We start from the raw sequence: 20,864 nt of genomic DNA, 5'->3' as shown, positions 1-20,864 counted from the left end.
CACTTTGCTAATTAATAATTTCTTCACCTCGGCTCAGTTGCCCGAATCCATTTCGAAGCCACCTCGCCCTCGATTTGCTCGCCTGCGCTGCAGCATATTTCACGGAAAACATTGATTTCTGGGAAAAGGCGCGCTTTAATGTGCCTGATTGGAGGCACATTTTACGCCCCATCATTGTTTACATCCAGTCAACTATAGTTAGAAAGCACCGGATAAACCCAGCATGAAATTTACACTATTCATGGCACATCGGAAGTCAACTCAAGGGTGACTCATCTATAGTCAAACCGACGTCGAAAATCTGCAATCGAGACGATTTGGATGGAAATTTGACATCGCATTTGATGCTTAAAGCACCATCTCGTGCGTCAATATTCCCAAAAGCTGAAAATTGGATTGTGTTTCAGAAATTCGAACCACGCTGGGAGTGTGTTATTGCCATGTGCACAATTTCACGATCGATATACGAATATTTTAAACTGCTTTGAATACACTAACAGAATGCTACACAACGTTTTCTATTCAGATTTGCTAGATAACAGCATGAACGCTCGGTTGGCATAGGAGCTACGGTTTTAATTAAATTCGCATACATAATCCAACCCGGTGTGATGAGATTTTACGTACTGTTCCAGCTGAGAGTGGACTTTGTCTGCCATAAAACATTACTTTTGGAAACAGGATTCACCGCCGGCCGAAGCCAACAGCTCGATCCCTAAATTACTGTGACGGGTGGTTGCAATGTTGCAGATGCCGTTTAGCCCCAAGAAAGAAACGAAGGGCGATGATTTAATTTTATGTTACGCCAAAACACGCTGCAGTGCATCGGGTACTGGTTGTGTCCCAAAAAAAAAATACCAGCTGCATAGTTTGGTGGTGTACATTTTTTTGCGCATTTTTCTACACTCGCCCATCGCCATTGCGGTTGATTTTATTTATTTTAACCACTCCCAGGCCCCGTTAGCGGATTACACTCCAGGATTTGCGAAGGATTCCGAAATGTCTGGTCTGGTGCAGTTGATGCCCGTGAACCGTTTTTTGTTCAAACGCATTTTGCTTTGTTCTATGCTTTTCAGCCATTGCCACCGCTGCCTGTAACCGTGGCCACTACTGCACTGCAGACAAACATCGTGTCGGCCCCCAGCACGGGCCATCAGCAGCAACCGAACGGGACGGCCATTCAACCGACCGTGGCCGGCATCGGGATTGTAAAGCCCACGACCCCATTGATCGCCGTCATTCCGTCGCCGAGCATGGAACGTGAGGAACGTGATCTGCAGTGGCAAAAGTCAGCCACTCTGCGCCGTCCTTCGCGACCATTGTCACCTACCAAGCGAGCCGCCCGGAACGAACAGCAACAGCAGAAGCAGCAAAAGTTGCAGAAAATCGAACCTTTAATCCATCGGTAAGTGGGAGTGTTGTATTTATGCATAAACTCGTAAACTGGTTCGTGTCGATTGATTTTGCCTCGCTTAATACATTTATGGCTGTATTATGCAGCTTGAAATAGATTAAAAATAGCTTTCGTGCTATGTTTTAACCGTAAATTTTGTGCTTATGTAATGCAAAAAGCATAACTTTAGGCGCTTCTCCGAATTTTACAGTTTAAGATTATTTTGTTCATGGGATTTTTTTGCTTATTGAGTGATTCTAATATATTGTAAACTTAAAGAAAATCGTATGAATACAATAAAAATATAACTTTTTCGAATAAATACTTTACTCCTTTGCAGGTCCTCCGACGCTAGTGACCGCGCCGGTAAAACCGATTCCAGTCCATCATCATCGATGGCTCCCGGAAGTGGTGGCCCCGCGACACCTCAGCAACCTATCCCTTCCTCAACCAAGCTACCCCACCACCACCATCAAATCACGGCCACCACACCGGTGGCCGCACGGTTCACCAAAGGTTCGCCCGGGAACGGTGTCGATCTGTTGAAGGACCATCCCGTGCTCTGTCAGGAGCCAACGCCCGGTGGCGGTGGTGCTGGATCAGAGGGCAGCACTACCGAAGACTATGTCACGTGCACCGAGAACTCGAAGCGCGGTGCTTCGGGAGCTAAAGGTACATACAAAACGGTCCACGCCACTAGACCGACCAAGCAAGTAACAGGTTCGAAATGTCCGATTCTTACACACTCGCACGCACTGTTCGTTCGTTCCCTGCCACATGTGTGTTCTATGTACACTCCCAGACTGTGTTGCGCTTTGTGGTTCGTCTCCTTGATTTCCTGCTCCCTGTGTTCTATGTGTACGCTATGTATATTGTATCACAACACTGTTCGTTTTCTCATATGTTCCCAAAAGACCATGCCGTAAAATGCAGTTTTTGTTTTCGATTGTTGCCGATGGGCGATAATTTCCCATCTACTCATCAATTAACGTTGCGAAAGTTTGACCAAAATCCACCGGCTGTAAATGAAAGCATGTCGTATTAAAACACAACAAGAATTACCTTTTAATTAAATCGATCCGGGGGAAAAAAAATACACACACTTTACCTAATTATAACCCACAACAGGGCCACATCAAGTTAACAATAATGGGCAAAGCTTTATTTGATTCCTGAACCCTACAAAAAGTCCAGGCGCGCTTCGAATTGCGATAATGCTAACGTACCTGCCCAACGAGCTAATAAATAAAAAGTTAATTATTCCGGCGCATAATCACGCACAATATGGCAGCGAGAGATGGCACGTACTAATTATCATATAATTGAATACTGAAAACATATTAACGATTCGTTTTGATTTGAGATTGAATATCAATAATTTTGAACTAAACCATGGCTTATTAAAGTTGTTATCGTTTCCTTGCTCTATCATGTATATACGCCTGAAAGTATGCAATTTCATGTTCGATGCACTTTTAGTGTATATATTTGCATAACACTACACCACTCTGCGTTTCAAATATGGTTTTATGTATCAAAAATCTGTTTGGCCACTTCATTCTCCTCGATCTCACTCAAATCAGTCTTAGAAGTATGAAATATTGTCACCGAGTCACTTCTTGCAAGCATGAACAGAAAATATTGTTAAAATGCAACAGAATATATTCTTCAAACAGGACCTCATTTTGCTTTCATTGAATTCACTTGTCAACTGTCGTTTGAATATTAATCAATCATCGTTAGCGCTTGTTAAGCCCGAGTGTATAATTTGTGATTCGTTCAATGTGCTTCCAATGATAGTCGCTCAGCCCAACCTTTTCCATTTATCCAATCTCAGTTATCAACTGTTCATCACCAATGTCCTTAAAGTCGCGCTCATTAAACTACAAGTTTAACATAAGCGATCCCAAAAAATAAACAATCCCGCCCATCTTAATGTTGACCCTTCACATCCCGCTGAAATCGTTGTTAAATGTTTTTGAAAGGAGCTTTCGAAGGATGTTAACGCTGTTTTGATTATAGCTGCCATTTGCTTTATTTTTTTCGGAACATTTTCCCCCTCGATGGAGGCTTGTTGCTGGTAGACGTTACAGTACGATACACCGTGCAGTGGTGAATAATTGATTTCATCTTTATTTGTTACGAACTACAGCCACCACTCAGGATGGATCATCCTTTGAGAGTGCGTCCTCCATCTACAGCCTTGCGCGGGTCGATGCCGTGTGCGAAGAGACGCCTCCAATCGAGGAGAAATCCGTTTCACCACAGATCCCACCGCCTCCCATCCCGAAACCCTCTCCGACGCACTCCGTCAGCAGCAGTTCGAGTGATAGTTTCAGTGTCAGCAAGAAGAGTTCACCTTCACGGCCCGCCCTACCCAAGGCGATCGCTGGCAAGGTGAAACCCTCAAAGCCCCAATCACTATCAGACGACGAGCGGAGTGAAAAGAGGTACTCTTCATCGCATGATGAAAAGGAGGCTACGCCGAAGGTACCGTACTCTGCCTCCGCAACCGGAACTATCGCTCGAAGCGCTCGACGCGGTCGCGACTGGAACGAGGAGGAACGGCGTAGGAAAAAGAGCACCTTCAAGCTGGAATTTGACAAAGACTCGATTAAAACCTACACCACACCGATGCTTCGCCAGCCGAGTCCGGGTTTCAAGAAACTTTCGCCTGAGGACAAGAGTGCGCTGAATGTGTTGGATGGTGCAAGCCCCAGTAGCAAGCAGAAACGTTTCCGACCGAAGACTCGCAAGTCTCCGCGGGCGCGTAGTGCCGTTCCGGAAGAAACAGCAACGGCGGGAACTGTTGTACCAACAGGAACATTACCACGGCGTAGTAAAACACCTCTGGTACGATCACCAGACAAACCTACCACAACGACGGCGGCCCCTACGACGGCAGTGGTACTGGCGACACCCCAGCCGACCATTGTTACTACCGGTGCGAAACTCAGCCCCTCGCAGTACTACTCCCAGATCCGAAGTCCACCCACCGCTGGATCTCCTCACAAGCAGAAAATCTCTCCCGAGAAGCGTCTGCAAGCGATCTCTACCGAATCGCTGCGTTCAGTGTCACCCGGTTCGGATTCGGTGTTTTACAGTGAAGCCGACGCATTGTCTCATTGCGAACAACAGGTAAAACTGCATGCGAAGACGTGTTGTGCTCAGTACATTGCGTTACGTAACATTTTCTTCAATCCCAACTCGAAATGAAGGTCCATTGCTCGCACTGTGGTAAGGAAGTCGAAGTGGCAAATCTCCCAGGCGAATCGGAGGAGTCGATCCTTACGCTCGATTCCACGGATAACGATCGGCCGGACATTGTTCAGCCACCGGAGGGGTTCGCTGATTCACCCGACTGCACCAAAACGCCGCACCATACGCGACTGTACAAGAAGATGGACAAACGCTTTCGCTCCGAAGATCGGCACGTCGATCGGCGACACTTCAAGAGCCGGCAGGAGTACCGCGCCAAGGTAAGCGGTTAGTGATCAACTCTGCCGTTGTTGTGTGCTCTGGGTAGTTGTGTGTGAGTGTGCGGTGGGAGATTCGTACTCCCCAGCGACTGTTTGGTGTAAAGTGGCAAACAAGCCAATCTGTGTTAAGCGATTCGCTTGAAAGTATGCAATACCCTAGACAGAGTGTTGGTTTCAACCGATTATGTTTCACTGTTAATGTTTAGTGGCTGTATTGAAAGTATAGAAAATCTTGTTGTCTCATGTGTGTAAGCGACATGATAGACCGCATCCTAATTAAGCTACACCACCTCTCACATCACGTTTCCAGAGCGAAGAGCGTGGCAAGGAGGAGATCGAACAGAATAATCTTCGTCCGGCCGGATCGTCGCCCTGTGTAGCACCGGCCGGCCAAGGCTACATCGATACCGCGTCCGAACCAGAACAGGGCATCTACCATGGGAACTATAAGGCTGGTCTGTGGATCTGTATCGCCGATCGCGACGTTTGGCGACGACACGAGCTACCGGACGGGAGTTTTGATCGTCCGAAAGATGCGACGCTCGAGCGGCGTGGTTCCACCGATTCGGAGCGAGATTTTCGAAAGAAATATCAAGCAATCACGCACCGCCTAGTACACCGAAAATCATGCGTCGAGATGTACCGACGTCAAAATAGTAACAGTTTCGGTAAGCTTTCCTCGCATTGGAGACTACGTGGAAGAATTTCGCTTAACTACTTATTTCTACTTAGACACCGATAAAACGGTGGTCGTATGCAGGAAGTCTGGCGAGTTCGGATTCCGTATACACGGCTCGAAGCCGGTCGTCGTGTCCGCAATCGAACCGGACACGCCGGCCGAAACTTCTGGCCTAGAGGTAGGTGATATTGTACTGTCGGTCAACGGTATATCGGTGATCGACAAAAGTCACTCGGAGGTTGTGAAAATTGCCCACGCTGGCAGCGATACGCTAGAGTTGGAGGTAAGTGTGGACGAGTACCAAGACCTCTATTGACTAGGAGCTACATCTTGGACCACACCTTATCCCACCACCACAGGTCGCTCGTACGATTGGGATGCTGTCACCCATGGAAGACATCGCCTCGCATCCCTCGATCTACACCGGATTTCTGTGGAGGTATTGTGCCAGCGGTGGTAAATGGGTCCGACGATGGTTCTCCCTTCGACCAGACCATTGTCTATACTACTACAAATCAGATGCGGTAAGACATATACACCTTCATCATCATTTCTGTAAAAGATTAACTGCCAGTATAAAGATCTCATATTTACCCCCTGAAGTTATGCAATACCCACCTCATAATCTGTCTTTCAACGTGTCTTGCTCTAACAGGATAACCAACCGATCGGAGCGATCATGCTGACAAACCACACGATCGAACGCATCCCGCTTGAGCCGATTACACGCCCGCACAGCTTTGCCATCGACACGGAGGAAGGCACAAAGGTGCAGTTGTCGGCGGATTCCGAAGAGGCTGCTAGCCGATGGATTGCCATTATCAGTCACGCCGCTCAGCAGTGTGATCCATGGTTGGAGAATAGGTGATTACTGCAAAAGATAGAATTCGAGGTTTCGTCAATGGTTTATCATGCCTTTTGTTTGTTGTCAGTGCGCGTAATTTGCGTCTTCCAGCCACGGGCATCAGCAAACCCGACTGCAGTGGACCTCTGACCAAGCTGGGCAGCAAATGGCGCTCCTGGACCAAACGATACTGTGTGTTAAAGGATGCGGTGCTTTACTTCTACCACGACGGCACCAGCAAAAGTGCTTTTGGTGAGCTTGTTTGTCTGCTTTATTGCTTGATATTGGGAAAGAATTCAACAAACTGTGTCACTCTGTTTATTGAAATAGGAATGGCCTGCTTGCAAGGTTATCGGGTACAGCCTTCTTCGGCTGGTGGTAAGAAGTATGCGTTCGAGATAGTACCACCGGAGCTGAGCCTCAGACACTACTACTTCCACACGGAGACCGAGATGGATAAGAAGCGGTAAGTGGCGAAGAATCCATCTCATTATTTACATGACAAAGATGTACTATCCTTTAAACGACGCCGAGTATGGAGCACTTTAACCCCGAATAAGAAATATTTCCTCACTATTGTGAGTTGGAATTCATCCATCCTTCATTCGTCGAACCGTCGTTGCATAAAGCAAAGCAACAACCATGCACCATAAATCCTGCACACTGGATCACATGCAAATTTTTATTGAAAATATTGTAACAGCTTCTTCCGTCCGCGTGACCTGTTATTGTTGCACTGCAGCGAGATAACAAAAAAGCAAAAAAAAAACAGATAAAAAACACACAAGCAGGACGGGTATTTTACACCGTACCATCCACTCGGACAAGGATACAAAGCGCGTCCATTCATCGCAATAAAGCCATCAATTGGAAATTTAATTTTCTTTTTCCCTCGTTTTCCCACGTTCTCGTTCTCGCTTTCTCGCCCGGAATACGCTTTCTGCTCGCGTCACGATATTTTTCCCATTATCCGTTCGCCCGGAACGGTGGTTCGTCCGTTCATCGTTCGCATCGCAATACATTTCCCGCCTGCCCCACCGCTAATCGAACGGTGTGCAGCTGGGTAGCCGCTCTGGAATATTCGATAGACCGGTGGATGAGGGCCGGCTGAAATAACCTGAAACGCTACGAGCAGCTCGTATAGTACACAGCAACTGGCCCTACGTTTCGCCAATCTCCGGTCGGGTGCAATCCTTTCTGCCACCAGCCTCAACATCGGCAGCACCGGCACCACGCACCACCGTGCGATGGTCGTGCTGTGGCAGCATAAACAAAACACAACCAAGCAAAACCCCGGTAATGGTTTGCTGCTTCGGGCGGTTTCGGAATATGTGGACGGTAGGTATAAAACAACACGCTTCACTACAAAACCATCGTACACAAGCTGGGAGTAACAACAGCTTCGTACACAACCAAACACCAACCCCACCGGCATCGTCCATCGTAAAAATGGACCGTGATTGCGGTGTGCCTACCTTTCAGGCGTTACGCGCACGTTGATTGAAAGGCGCTGCGGAGACGCTACGGGGCGAATCACAGTGCCGACAATTTGTGCATGCATGCTGGACACATGGACGCAAATAGCCCACGGTCACGCTTCAATTACGGGCCCGGCCTGCAGGCTGCAGGCGACACTGAACGCCAAACAAATCAACCGTGCCAAATTATGAAAGCAGAGCAGTGTGAGAGGAAGAAAACAAAAACTACTCACAGGTACGTTACGATGGGCGATTTTGCCTAGTGGTGTAATATCAGTCTGCTCCGTGCCATTGGTTGGTGCCATTTTGTGTCGTGATTTTCACCCATCCAGGCTAGCAAAACGCTGCTGAAAGGAGCCTTTCTTGATGGTGGTTACTTGCTTTCCAGCTTGTTTTTCGCTTTATCTTTATCCCAGCGACGGCTGACCTTTTGTTATTGACGTTACGTATACAATTTATGCTGCTGGTTGAGGTAAACACTTGCGTACCGGGACACTCATCCCACTTTTTCCACCCGGAAGCGTTAAACGTCAGATCCAAACGGTGGCTTTGGCCCCCGTAGCAGAAAAAGCATTTTTCCCGCCTCCATTTTCCACAGCGAACGCTGCTCGGGAAAAAGTTTCTCTTGCTGGAACGTCCCCCAGACGTCACTTTTCATCCGCGCACCGTCTTTTCTTCTCCGTCAAGTGCTGCCGGCCCACTTTTCGACGATGGGAAATTTGATGAAAATCTTTCCCGTACCAGCAACTAGCACAACCAAAATGTGCTGGTGTGCTGGAGAACCGTTTCATGTAGCAGGTGTTTGGGCGTTGGTAGCGAAGCGATGGTTTGACACCTTCGATAAGGATTTTCAAACCGCACAAGGACACCAAACTTCCGGGATATTTGCAAAAAACGATTTAAACACTCACACACACACACAAACTGATAGCAAATAGGTGCGAAACGAGACCAACTTAACGAAGTGACAGCATACAAAACACGGGGCCTCCTAGAGCTGAGTCGTAGCGTTGTTTCATCGGGGATCGAGGGATGGATCGTTCTTTTGTAGCGTAGTATTCTAGCGGCGAATGTTTAATAGCATATAATAGCACACAATGATGCAAACATCAACTGTATTGAAGCACGTCGCACCTAAGTGACGTCAAATCGATGGCAAACGTGAATATGTACGTGGTATGTTAGATGTAGTGGTAAACATATTTATCTAGAAAACCAACCGCAAATGATAGCTTTAAGAGATTCGCTGGGGAAAGCTCGTTGGCAGTGTTTTGGAAAAAAAAAGATTTTGCCAAGCTGACCGCACGTTTGAAACGTTTTCAGCCTTAAAGAGTCATGATGCGCCCGCATATATGCAAACCCGCATAGCAAAATCTTTTTTTTTTTCTCCACAATGTGAACATCTTTTTCCACTCTTTAATGGGAACTTTGTCGAACGGGAAGGTTTTTGCTTGCCAAATTGAATGGAGAAGATTGTTTTGTTTTGGAGGATATAAATGTTATCATGAATAGAATCCCAGATAGACACCAGATGCTAGAAAAAGCGTCTTAATAGTTGAATGAATCTGAATAATATTAAAAAATATATTTCTAAGCGTAAAATAAAATATCTGTTATCTAGGACAAAGCAACTGTGCAGGAGTTGATGCGATCCCATGTTTGTAAATCAGACGAAAATTAGCCAGATCGTTTCCGTGGCAGACGAAGAATAAATTGTCTACTCCAACAGATTTATGGATAAACAACGAAACATGCCACTACTTTTCAATTGTATTTTTATGGAGCAACTTACAAAATGCTCCTGTACGGGTGTACGGACGGTGCACTGCTGTCGTAAAAGTGGTCTTTTTGAAAACTTTCTCTGGATGGAAAATGATTGCCGGTACCGTTAGTACCATTGTAATGTTTTTTTAAGAAACACTGGTCTTTACAAGAAACAGTCGCTTGACGTTTCTGTGCCCTTTGTGTACATCCCAACTTTCCCATGAAATTAGATAGGATAGAAAGGCTTAAGCAAGTACGCTTGTGTCACAACCGATCGGTGTACCGAACACTATAGAACGATGTTTCACACAATGAAAATAAACCGCAACAAATATATAAGAAAAACCAACACTGTAGAACCCAAGTGGAAATGCAAAAAGTAGCAGCGTAGCGGACAGAGTTGGGGGGCGTACACACCGTGAGCAGGAATGCCTACCCCGTAGCGAATGAGATAAATGTTAGAGCTTTAAAAGTTTATCCAACCGGACAGCGGAAACCGGAAAATTGCTCCGGAAGCAGTGGCTCTTGGTTGAAATAAAATCACGAAAAGAGCCCATTGGAGTCTTTTCTTTTTGTGCTGGGAAAAGTCATTCATGCATAGCACTTAGCAGGAGAACCGGAAGCGGAAGCAGCAGTCGTAGAAACTTAGCAACAAATGATCGGTAGAGTAAAACCATATCAGTATATTTGTCGGCAGTAGAAACACTTTAAACCTAACCATCGAGTAACTAACTAACGGATAGTGATAGGCGGGAAGTAGGGAGACACGAGATAGAACCAGCGTTAAGAGCCAAGCAGACTATTTTGTGGTTCACGATTCGATTCGAAGCATTGGTTCTCGATTTCTTGTTATTAGTTTTAAAAGGGAGCGCTACTTTATCGTGAAACGCACCCGGCAGTGCAGCTGGGCAGTTTGGTTAGAGGTTGGGTAGATATGTATATGTTGGCTAGATAAATGGTAGTTAAAATCGGAAATAATTAAACAATGCGAGTATAAACTGTAAGCGATTAAAAAAAAATCAATAACGACAGTGGCAGACGAGTAGTAAATTTAACACATTAAATAAAATCGAACTCCCAGTGCCAAACGAACGAAACGGATAAAGTCCGCATCGATATGCAGCAGTTGCTAAAACGATTTGGTAACCAACCACACTTAGCCTGTGTATCATTTAGCTGTGTTTCATTTTACTTCACTTTGTTACACTCTAAACTTCCTTCGCTATTGTTCACTGTAGGTTCTTTCTCTCACTCACTCGTGAGCTAATTATAATGACCCAGAACTGATATCAATACGGGTAAAGGGACGATGGCGAACAAATTATTGACCGATTTTGGAACACTTCTTCTCTCGGCGCAATGTTTCTCTGCACTGTTTTCATTGCTAAATCTTGTGCGTGTTTTACGGCTTGCTCTCGTGCTTGTTTGATATCTCTCCTTACCGAAAGTGAGCAAAACGTATCATTCAACTTCTGTTATCTTCTTTCGTATTCTCCCCTAAGCGTTGGTTGCCAAAAATATGTTGTTGGATCCTCTCGGTAGGAATCATTCTTGTTATGAAATCGCAGCCACAAAGCGAATAAAAAGACACAAACACACACACGCATACATTACACAATGAAGTGTAGGAGCACACGAAGCGTAACACGGCAAATCTTCACTTTATACGAGAAATAAAACCAAAACCGCGTCCAGACAAGCGATAATTTCAGCATTCAGCAGGGATAACAACAAACACAGAACATTCAAACTCCACTCGTGCTTTGCGGTCGATTCGGTCAAAAAGAGCAATGGTTTTGATACAGTTTAGCCTTATTATCTTGTGTTTGTAAGAAATTTTAATCCATATTCGGTGATTACTTTATGAATTCCCATCAAAAACAGTACAACTTCAGCTCTTTTTGTTTTAGATTGCTTTCAGTTATATGTACACCGCCTAACAGTATGCAATTTGGTTGACAGAATTATATTATTTATCTCATTAGGAAACTTATAATGAATGATTTAATTATTTTTGACCGTAACACTTACATAACATCCTCTACACTCACACATATACGTATCCTCTCTTCCAAGGTTTCTTTGCTTACTTAAAAGCAAATGCCATTCGCTTAATGACAGACACCATCAAGAGGCTTCGAATAAAAAAGCTGTGCGCACCTCAACACCTCCACATACATGATAGGTTTGTTTATTCAACAAACGACACAAAAAGAAGAAAGAAAAAAAAACAAACTACACAAAGCAAAGCACCACAAACCATCAGCCTGGTGATGCTGGCGGGAAACTTATTAAACCAAAAACAAATATTTAAAAAGAGAAACGTTTTTTTATAAACGGTAAAGACTATAAGCAACAGAGATAAATGTAAACAAACGAACAAAATGAAGCAGATGGCGCTGAGAAGAAAAAGCTGTAGATTAGCCCAAAAACAACCAAATTTACTTCGATACTGTACGCGAGATGTGCAAGTCATAAGGTTATATTTTTTCGCGTGGAAATGAGTTTGTCTTATTGTTAAGGTACGGTTTGATGGAATGCGGTAGCATTAAAATCAAGTATCGTATTAACGAACCATATACCGTTTGCTGCACAGCTCGCTGGGAAATGGGAAATGGAAAGGGAAAAGTAATTCAAAGTTTTATTTGAATTTTACCTTACGTTCCAGGGCACTGTTTGTACTGCAAACGGGTTGGAAAACCAATTTACTTGCCCGGTAAATGACAATGTTGTGAACAAGTTTGGGAGGAAAAAAATTGAACCCGAGCAAAGCTCCATTATAGAGAGTTTTTCCGTGAAGGTATGAGTTTTGGCACAGGCCTCAGCATGTTTGGTAGGTTTAAGTTAAATACAAAACTCCGGTTCGAATTATGCTCGAAGCACTGCCATAAACGCAACTAACTACCAGCAGAAACCGGCAGTGAGCGTTCCAAACCAGCCAAACGAGTAAGGCAGAGTTTCCATTTCAACTGGCTACATCGAACGAAAAGCACTGGTTGGTCAGGCAGGGAACTAGCTTTGAATTCAATGTAAGTGTTTAGAGGATCAAATAGAATGAAAAAAATTGCGTCTAACCCTTGCGTAAAGGGATCAACTTGTTGGAAACAGATTTGCCAAATACCGTACAGTGTGTGACACACACACACACACTCTCACGATCAACGTTAGCCGCAAATATAGAAACGTGTTTAGAGCGTTTCATAAACCACTTTTTCAACAGGAGAAAATATGATACAAATTATATACATACATACCGATTTACACACAAGCAACGCATATTCAACCCTCCCGACACATAGCCATACCACGCTCAAAAGTGCTACAGTGCTAGGTAAACGCTGCAAAAGCGAAAACAAAAATGAAACAAACCCACAACACAACCGTAGACCGAATTGCCCCAAAATCACCAAATGTTTAGAATGAAGGCAACGGAGCTGAATGGCTCATGACAAACCCGTTGTAGACAAAACCCAGAGAACCAAAGCCCCATTTTTCGAGCAGTTGTCTGATGTGAGTGGGAAAAAGTGGAAATGTTGAAGAATTAATACACTGTAAAACTTACAATGTGACATACATTATCAGCGAATAAAAATGGAAAAAAACCCTTATCGGAATGATTGAAAGCATGCTGTGTGTATGTGTTTTTTATATATTTACCACAATATCACAATGAATATGACGAATTCTGATTTTTATACGCATTTTTGTGATGTAATGAAGAAGTTTTTCTATATCTAATCATTTCTAAATGGAGAACATTTTAGTTCCACACCTGTTTAGCACGTTTTAATAAGGCTGTCAGTATGGAATCTTAGATACAGCACGTATACAGCAGATATAAACGCCTGAAGGTATGCAAAATGATTGTCTCGTCGAGTGCTACTATTTTAGGGTACAGTTAGGCACGTTCACCCCTTATGTATTGTTGACTTTTGTTGACTTTGTAAACTTTTTATTCTGTTTAGTTTTTTTTTTAATATTTCTAAACATTTCAACAAAAAGTCATTTTACTTTGTAGATTTTTTTTTTTACGTTTAACTCTTAACATTTTTTTTAAATTATGCACCTTATCTTCGTTTACATTTTATTTGACTAAACTTTGTTAAACTAGAAACATACAATCATTTTACTAAAGTTCTACACATTAACTATAACATCTTTTGTACTTATTTAACACTTTTTACTTACTTAATATGTCTACATATTGGTTTGCCAAATATAAGGACAGCTTTTTCTTCATTCCTAAATCTTTCCTAAACCTCCAAAGTCCAGTAAACATGTGTTTGCCAAACAGTCAACCCGATGCAACAAGATGCAACAGCCACAAATCAATCCACTCACATTCGCTCAACGAGATTCTCTGAAGGAATAATCCATCCCAAAAAATATGGCCTCTCCCTCATCACCCATTACCATCCTTGAGATGCAATTCCTTAACCTTCACCTCGTTCGCCCACACGCTGTGAGGTCAGTTGCCCTTTTTTTTGCCTGCAAACAGCCACCAGCACTCACCCATACACACATCAAACCGGGCGTACTCTTGGCCGCTGGCTGCACTCACGTCCGGTGATGCTGCCAACATCACCTCCCGGAGCACATAAATCATTTCGCATCGTTTTCCGTTGTCTTTTGGCCCGCTATCCTTCTACACCGCTGCATTCCATCACATAGCAAATCGGACAAATGGCAAGGGGGCAGGCACCACGGACAGCAGGAAATCTATATCTTTCCGCTTTGGTGCCAAAAGCGAATGTAGCGAATACAACACAAACGAGGATAAAATGCAAAAACTCAATCCCGAACTGTGGTAAGGTTGCAGACCGAGGGAATAAAGATGTAATCCGCTTAAAAAATCAACTTGCTTTAATCGTCTCACTCCCGAATCCCGGCGGCCAACGCGAATCGATTCACCCGCCCTTGCCAAGACGCGGGTTCCCGGTACCGATCCGTTCGGTGAAAGCAGGACAGCAAGTGAAGTGCGTGGAGTGTCTGAGAAGAACGAGACCTCCTCAAATCCTGAAACCTTATCGCACCGACGGGATACGGTGGACGGAAACTTGACCGGAATGTAATCGAAACGGACTACGGCCCATGGACGGGAGACCCCATCTCTCCATCTCCTTCACGATTGCGGACGGTAGCAGAGAAATTAATCCCTCCAGCATGAATATATTTAATTTCTCGGATAGCTTCAAACAACTACGTGTCCCTTTTACCTTTTACCTGTCCCCAGATATATAGCCACAACTGACCAGCTCTACTTCAGCATCTTATCGACAAGACGACTGTTTAGGAACAACGCTTAGGACCCCGAGAAGAAGCGGAATAAACAGAACCATCTCACTAAACCATTCCTTTACGGCTTACTGCAGTGGAGCAGAACGGGTGAATAGTACAAAACCTCTACCCCTAACTGCACTCGATTAAGCTTCGGTACGGCTGAACAGGTTATTGGAGCTAATAAAGTAAGTGCTTTCGTTGCCGCGACGCGGCGCACCAATGGTATTGACCCAGGCTTCAGAATTATTAGATCTGCAAGACTCACGGAGCGATAAAGTAAAGATTATGCAAATGTCACCGTTTTGGAATCCGATCGGTTGGTCATCGAACCTACTCCACTGCAACCTACGCAGCTGGGCCCCGGTCCGGGTCTGGGCAGATCTGATTTCTGACTCAACCCGTTTAATAGACGCCAGATAGTGTACGCCGGTGGTGCTGGTTGCATGAGATCATTCAACAGTAGCAAACTAACCTGTCCAACTCCCTTTACGGGCTCGAAATGGACACTTTAGATCTCGATCTAAAGCTACGGGCTGCTATCCAGTTGCACCGGAAATGAACACAGTTGGGTCGCACACACGTTTCTTTCGCGTGTAATACAACCCGCGGATGAGCATTTGGAGTGTGTTGGAAGTATTATTTACAAGACATCCGGTAGCAGAGCAGTAGACACCATTACGACGGCTAGTGATTGACGCATACATATGACTTCTGGTGATGTTTACGATGGTAAGGTTGTTATAAAATTACATATAAATTAACCATCGACATCCCCGTCGTACAAATCATATCAAATTTATTAGGACATGAAAGAGGTGGTTGTTCACGAAGTTCCATAAAATATCTTCCCATCTTCTTTATTGGAAAAAGGTTTACGAAGAGAAGATTTTCAAGAAGATTCTGACACTCCGAAACTTCCAATAGCTTATTGACAGGCGCTTTAAATGATCGAGGCCTCCTAATCTCAGCAAATATCTTGAGAAACGATGCGACAAATGGTGTTTATTCTCCTCAACTATTCCTTTTTTTAGTATAAGTTAACAGAAACAGCTTACAATTTTTAGAAGATTTCTTTAAAAACCCCAACATTGGCTCACAATACTTGCTCATTACGAAAAAGGAACACTGACGAAGCCTTATTTCAACTTCAACTACAAGAAGAATTGCTATAAACATACTTCATGGACAAATTAAAACAGATGAGATCTTCGTCACTGTGATCATCTGCACGCTGGCAACGTATCCACTGTTCAACGGCTGCACTTTGCTCAGTTTCGCTTCCATCTCACTCGTCGGTACATCCATTGCAACAGTCAGCTTCATTTCCTCAAGCTCGATCGACGAAGACTGTCTCGAGACATAAAGAGCCGATCGGTTTGTTTATTTCTTTTCGCTCAGCCGCGCACTGTCCATCATGTATGTGTCCTACGCTACGCAGCGGCGTTGTCGAGCTTGCTTCTGGATTCTGCACAGAAGCTCACACGGACGGGTGTACGCAGTAGCGCAATAAAATCTTAACATCCAGCCCCGTCAACTTATTGGAACTGTCGGGCTTTTGTGTCTACCGCGTTCGTTCTCCACGATGAGGCCAACGCAATCGCTGAACATTCTGCTCGTCTAGCAGTTTAGCTGCAGCCCGGCTTTTGCTCGTCCCGCTTAAAGGTTGCACCCCCTGCAGTGAAAAAGAAAGTCCATTGCGTTATCGGTTTGCTTTTTGGACTTTATTTCATGACCAGCGCCATTGTCTTCCCGGTACGGTCAATCTCTTCAAACGTTGGTACGTTTTCCTTCGTACCCCGATGTGTGTTTTCTTTTCTCCGATGCTCTCACAAAACATGCGCTGTACCAAACAACAACAAAAAAAAAAGGGATCGCTCAACGGGGAATGATTATTTCGTTGTTTGAAAAGGACCAGCTAATGGATATTTCCGCAGGTAGCACTAAAAGCCCTAGAAGTGAGAAATAGGCAGGTTCCCTTTTTTTCTACCGATTTGGTAGCACTCCCGGGTCCTGTCCTGATGCGGTGCGGATGAGGGTGTGAATTAGGCAGGGCAAAAAAGTAACTTTTCCCCTTACAAATGGAAGGGAAATGCTTGCATTCAGCTGGTAGCATATGCTTACTGGGCAACTATGATGTTGCCAATGAGTGCGTGTGCTCTTTTATCGTTTTATCTTCACCTTCTGGGATGCTTTAAGGTGATCGTAAGATTATGAAGCATAAAGCACAGTACAAAGGACATTATTACAAGCTCAGTGGGGTTTTACATATTATTACGAGTCCTGGTACAGGTCTGCGATCTTCGTGTTGTGGTTCGGTTCTTGAAGATACATCGTGACTTGTAGATTTGAGAATATTGTTGTGTACTGTATTCTCTAAACGAACAAGAGAAGCTCAAGATCATTTTCTAATGTACAGAACTTCAGATTGGGTGCGGAAAAACATTGCTCTGGTAATGTTCTTCACTAAACCACTCTATGAAAGCAATCGATAAACGTGTATCGAATTCTGTTTCCCCGTACGAATTGCCGGGTTTCTTCCAACCATCTCACTTTCTTCTATATTTATCACAATAAAACGAATACCTTACGCTGCCAAAAGACTCCCGGGGGGTATTGTTTTTTTGTCCCTCAATCTCTTTTCATGCTCGAAAGCACAAGCACAACCAAAGTCACAAGCGCATCATGATAGGAAAAATAAAAATCCCATCCCATACGTATGCCGTCCTGTTCTCGGGATGAAATGTACCAAAACAAAAACAAAAAAAAACCTGTCGAAATTCGGGGACGAGTCGACGATAACAAGCGCAAAGTGAAACAAATTGAACAGGAGCCGATAGCTCCTAGAAACGATCGGGGACACACACACACAAGTGCAGACCGTGTAAAGGTGAAGCGAGGAACCCGGTGGCAGAACCGATAGGAGAAAATGACTGTTTTCTTTTGTCCATTTTCGGCAACAGTGGAAACCGGTAACGGAAGTGAGAGAAAAACTGCCTTCCATTTTCCCGGAAATGTTTGCTGCGTCATTGTCACTTTTTTTAAAGGGACGGCTAAGACTGTCCATGGTACACTTGTTGTTTTGGGAATTGCATAAGCATTGAGGGTATTGAAAAAGTTTACTGATTTTGGGCGGATTTCCAGACATCTACTGACTATTAGCTAGTGTAACGCTTATCAAGATGGAATGCCATGTTTTTTATTGTTTCCTATTGATTGGTCTTTATTCACAAGAAAAACTTGAATTTCAGTTTTTTTTTAATAAAGAGTGATTTCTAACTTCCTATTATTTATTTTTAAACACACTCATACACACATCACACAACAAACACAATGTCCTTTGTTCGTTTCAATCACCGTTTCTCAGTTTCGCATAAATACCAGCCATTTTACAATCGAAACAACAGGTCGAACGGTCATCGATTTGCTAAACATTGGCAAACAAACAGACACACGGTTTGGAAAATTGCCACATGTGTGCAAGTCAAATTGCAACGCATACGAAAGCCGTCCAGTGTCTGCAGCGGAAAATCCCGTGTCCTAACAATACACAAATCTTCCTGCATCCATTACGCCAAACGCCCCGTTTGCGGGAGGGAAAAGTGAGCCAAGCAAGCAAGAAAACACCAGCGTAAGAAGCAAAAGCAGCGCTCAGCTCAACAACAATAAATAGAAGCGAACGCACACAGGCGAAGCAACATTTTCTCGCGCACAAGGCAGAACCTATCTGTGCGCGAATGTGATACAGATAAAGGTGCCCTTTCTTCGTTACTCCGACACAGTCTTTCTCCTTTTAACTCGCCCGTATGCTATCCCGTCCGGCCAAGTGACTTAAGAAACCTTAAATCTTCTCGATCTGTCCAGTTTCCTGTTCGGTGTGCCGTTCGATCCTGCCTGGTTGTTTTTTTTTCTTCACCCAGCCACCAAGGGCATCGGTCGGGGTTTTTTTGTTGGTGTGCCGGTGTTTGTGTGTGTGTGTGTCGGTGGTTGTGTGTGGGTCTTTTCGATGCTTCTCCTGCTGTTCCTTTACTGCTGCCGTTGGTGCTGCCGTTGTGCGTCTTTCCAAATGCCGCCCGACGTGCCCGCGTTCTGTTGCATACACCCTCCCAGCAAACCCAAAAACGCAGCCCAGCGTTCGGGAACGAGAAAATAACTTTTATAAATACATTACACCAAACCTTCTTCCCCCAGTGCAGCATCTTTCGCCGGTGTCGTGGCCACAGACACGATGCTCCGGGACACATACGTACTCCTATTGCGGTTTGTGGTGCGCTTTTCTGTCTTGCTTCCACTACCGGCGCGTGTGCTTCACTCCCATCGGAGTGCTGTTATTGTTTGCCTTTACGTCACCATTTGCATCTCCAACTCTCCTCCCCAATGGCTTCCCACAAAAGACGTCAGCCATGGTTCACGCAAAGAAGAAGAGAAAAAAAAAAACAACACACAACATCGCATCCCCAGCATCCCTGACTCGAACGAAGAAACAGACAGAAACGGAGAAGAAGAGAAGGAACAAAAAATACTCCATCGGCGTAAACGTCGTCCCTAATGATCGAACGGAGGCAAACGGTGTGCTTGATCACCGACCACCTCCAAAACCTTCGCCAAGCCCGCCGTACACCACCCACCAAGCACCCAGTTCTTCACCTGCCGATCACCTACACCAAGGTCTGCGTCTGTGGGATAGCAGAGACGGCCCCAAAGCCGTACGAAGACAACAACAGCTAGAAGAAGAAGAAGAAGAAGAAGAAGAAGAAGAAGAAGAAGGGTGAAAAAAAATACAGTCAACCCCTTTAGGGGATGGGCTCGATCGTCAAAATGGTGCGAAGAGAGAAAGAGAGAGGTTCGTGGCTGGTGGTATCGTTGAAGTCTTTAGTCTGCACCTTTGCTGCCCCAACGCTTGCGGCATTGCGTTCCCCCTTTTGCCAAACCTCATGCTCAAGCCAATGATCGATCGGCTTTGGCATCTTCCAGTTCGAGCTCCACATCTTTCCACTGGATGGGGCGATCTTGCACAGGCTCTTGGTGGTCAGGATCGCGATGCTGCGAGGCTGCAGTGGGTGGAACAGGGAGGGTTTTGGGTAGCGGGAGAGGAAGGTGAAGCCGAGCGGTTGCTGAAGTAGCCCGCTGGCAGCCAGAGACCACTTTCCTACTACATGCAAGCGACATACCTACCAGACACCAAAGCCGCCTCGTTCGATGAGTCTTGAGCTCGTTTCGGAACTTGGCTAACGGCTGTCAGATCACTATGGGTGTATGTAAATGATTTACTGGTCAAAACTTAAAAAAACATCCCATTGTGTAGAAGAGATTTAAAATAATTAAGGTAATACAGTAGATTATATAAAAGAGAACATTTAATATCAGTGTCAGTATTGCTTGCTCTCGAGATGGTTTTGTTTTACCTCAAATAGGACAAAATCTTACATTATTGGCTCTATTTCATGGTTTCTAATGATATTCAAGGAGGCAATATTCCTCGCATAATCCCACAGTGCACACCAACCAACGATCTTGCAGCACGTACAGTGCGATCTCGCCTGTCAGTGGGTTGAAAGAGCATTTTGTTTCGCATTTCGTTCACCGTCCAGATGCTCTCCATCCAGCTCGGGTGTCGTTTTTTTTTTGCTGCTTTTATCCTACCCATTCCACTCGGGGAAGTCTCGTCGTCATGTCGCGTACACTCCGCTTACGTTTAACGTTCATTTTTTATTATTATTATTTCGGCAAGCTCGCGACGGCCCTACCCGGCCCTGGTCACTTTGGTCGCTCGGGTGTACCGGGTGAATTTTCTGCCTTAGATTGTTCCTTCGCCGAGCGGTTTGAACTCTTTGAAAAGCAACCCCCTCCGGGATGGATACCATTAGAGGACGCCTCGTCCGTCTCGATTGCGCTATTACGGGGTGGTATGGTGGGCCCTTTTTGTTGTACGCTAGAAGGAATTTACTAC

At 44.7% G+C, this 20,864-nt stretch overlaps 1 protein-coding gene across 1 annotated transcript in view; it reads left to right on the top strand.

The window, feature by feature from the left end:
- LOC128711120 (uncharacterized) overlaps window positions 1–7,506 on the top strand; it is a 39,819-nt gene extending 32,313 nt beyond the window's left edge. Inside the window, exons 11-21 of the mRNA XM_053805985.1 lie at window positions 1,077–1,405; window positions 1,734–2,065; window positions 3,546–4,531; window positions 4,612–4,872; window positions 5,183–5,540; window positions 5,605–5,834; window positions 5,911–6,075; window positions 6,207–6,415; window positions 6,484–6,647; window positions 6,726–6,861; window positions 7,455–7,506. Of these exons, the coding sequence (XP_053661960.1) occupies window positions 1,077–1,405; window positions 1,734–2,065; window positions 3,546–4,531; window positions 4,612–4,872; window positions 5,183–5,540; window positions 5,605–5,834; window positions 5,911–6,075; window positions 6,207–6,415; window positions 6,484–6,647; window positions 6,726–6,861; window positions 7,455–7,506 (3,222 nt within the window). The remainder of the gene's footprint in view (window positions 1–1,076; window positions 1,406–1,733; window positions 2,066–3,545; window positions 4,532–4,611; window positions 4,873–5,182; window positions 5,541–5,604; window positions 5,835–5,910; window positions 6,076–6,206; window positions 6,416–6,483; window positions 6,648–6,725; window positions 6,862–7,454) is intronic.
- Window positions 7,507–20,864: the final 13,358 nt, after the last annotated feature.

This window comes from Anopheles marshallii, chromosome 3 (assembly GCF_943734725.1).
Source record: "Anopheles marshallii chromosome 3, idAnoMarsDA_429_01, whole genome shotgun sequence".
Classification (NCBI taxonomy): Eukaryota; Metazoa; Arthropoda; class Insecta; order Diptera; family Culicidae; genus Anopheles; species Anopheles marshallii.
Note: the sequence above shows the minus strand (reverse complement) of the source record. Positions and strands in the feature narration are given on the sequence as shown.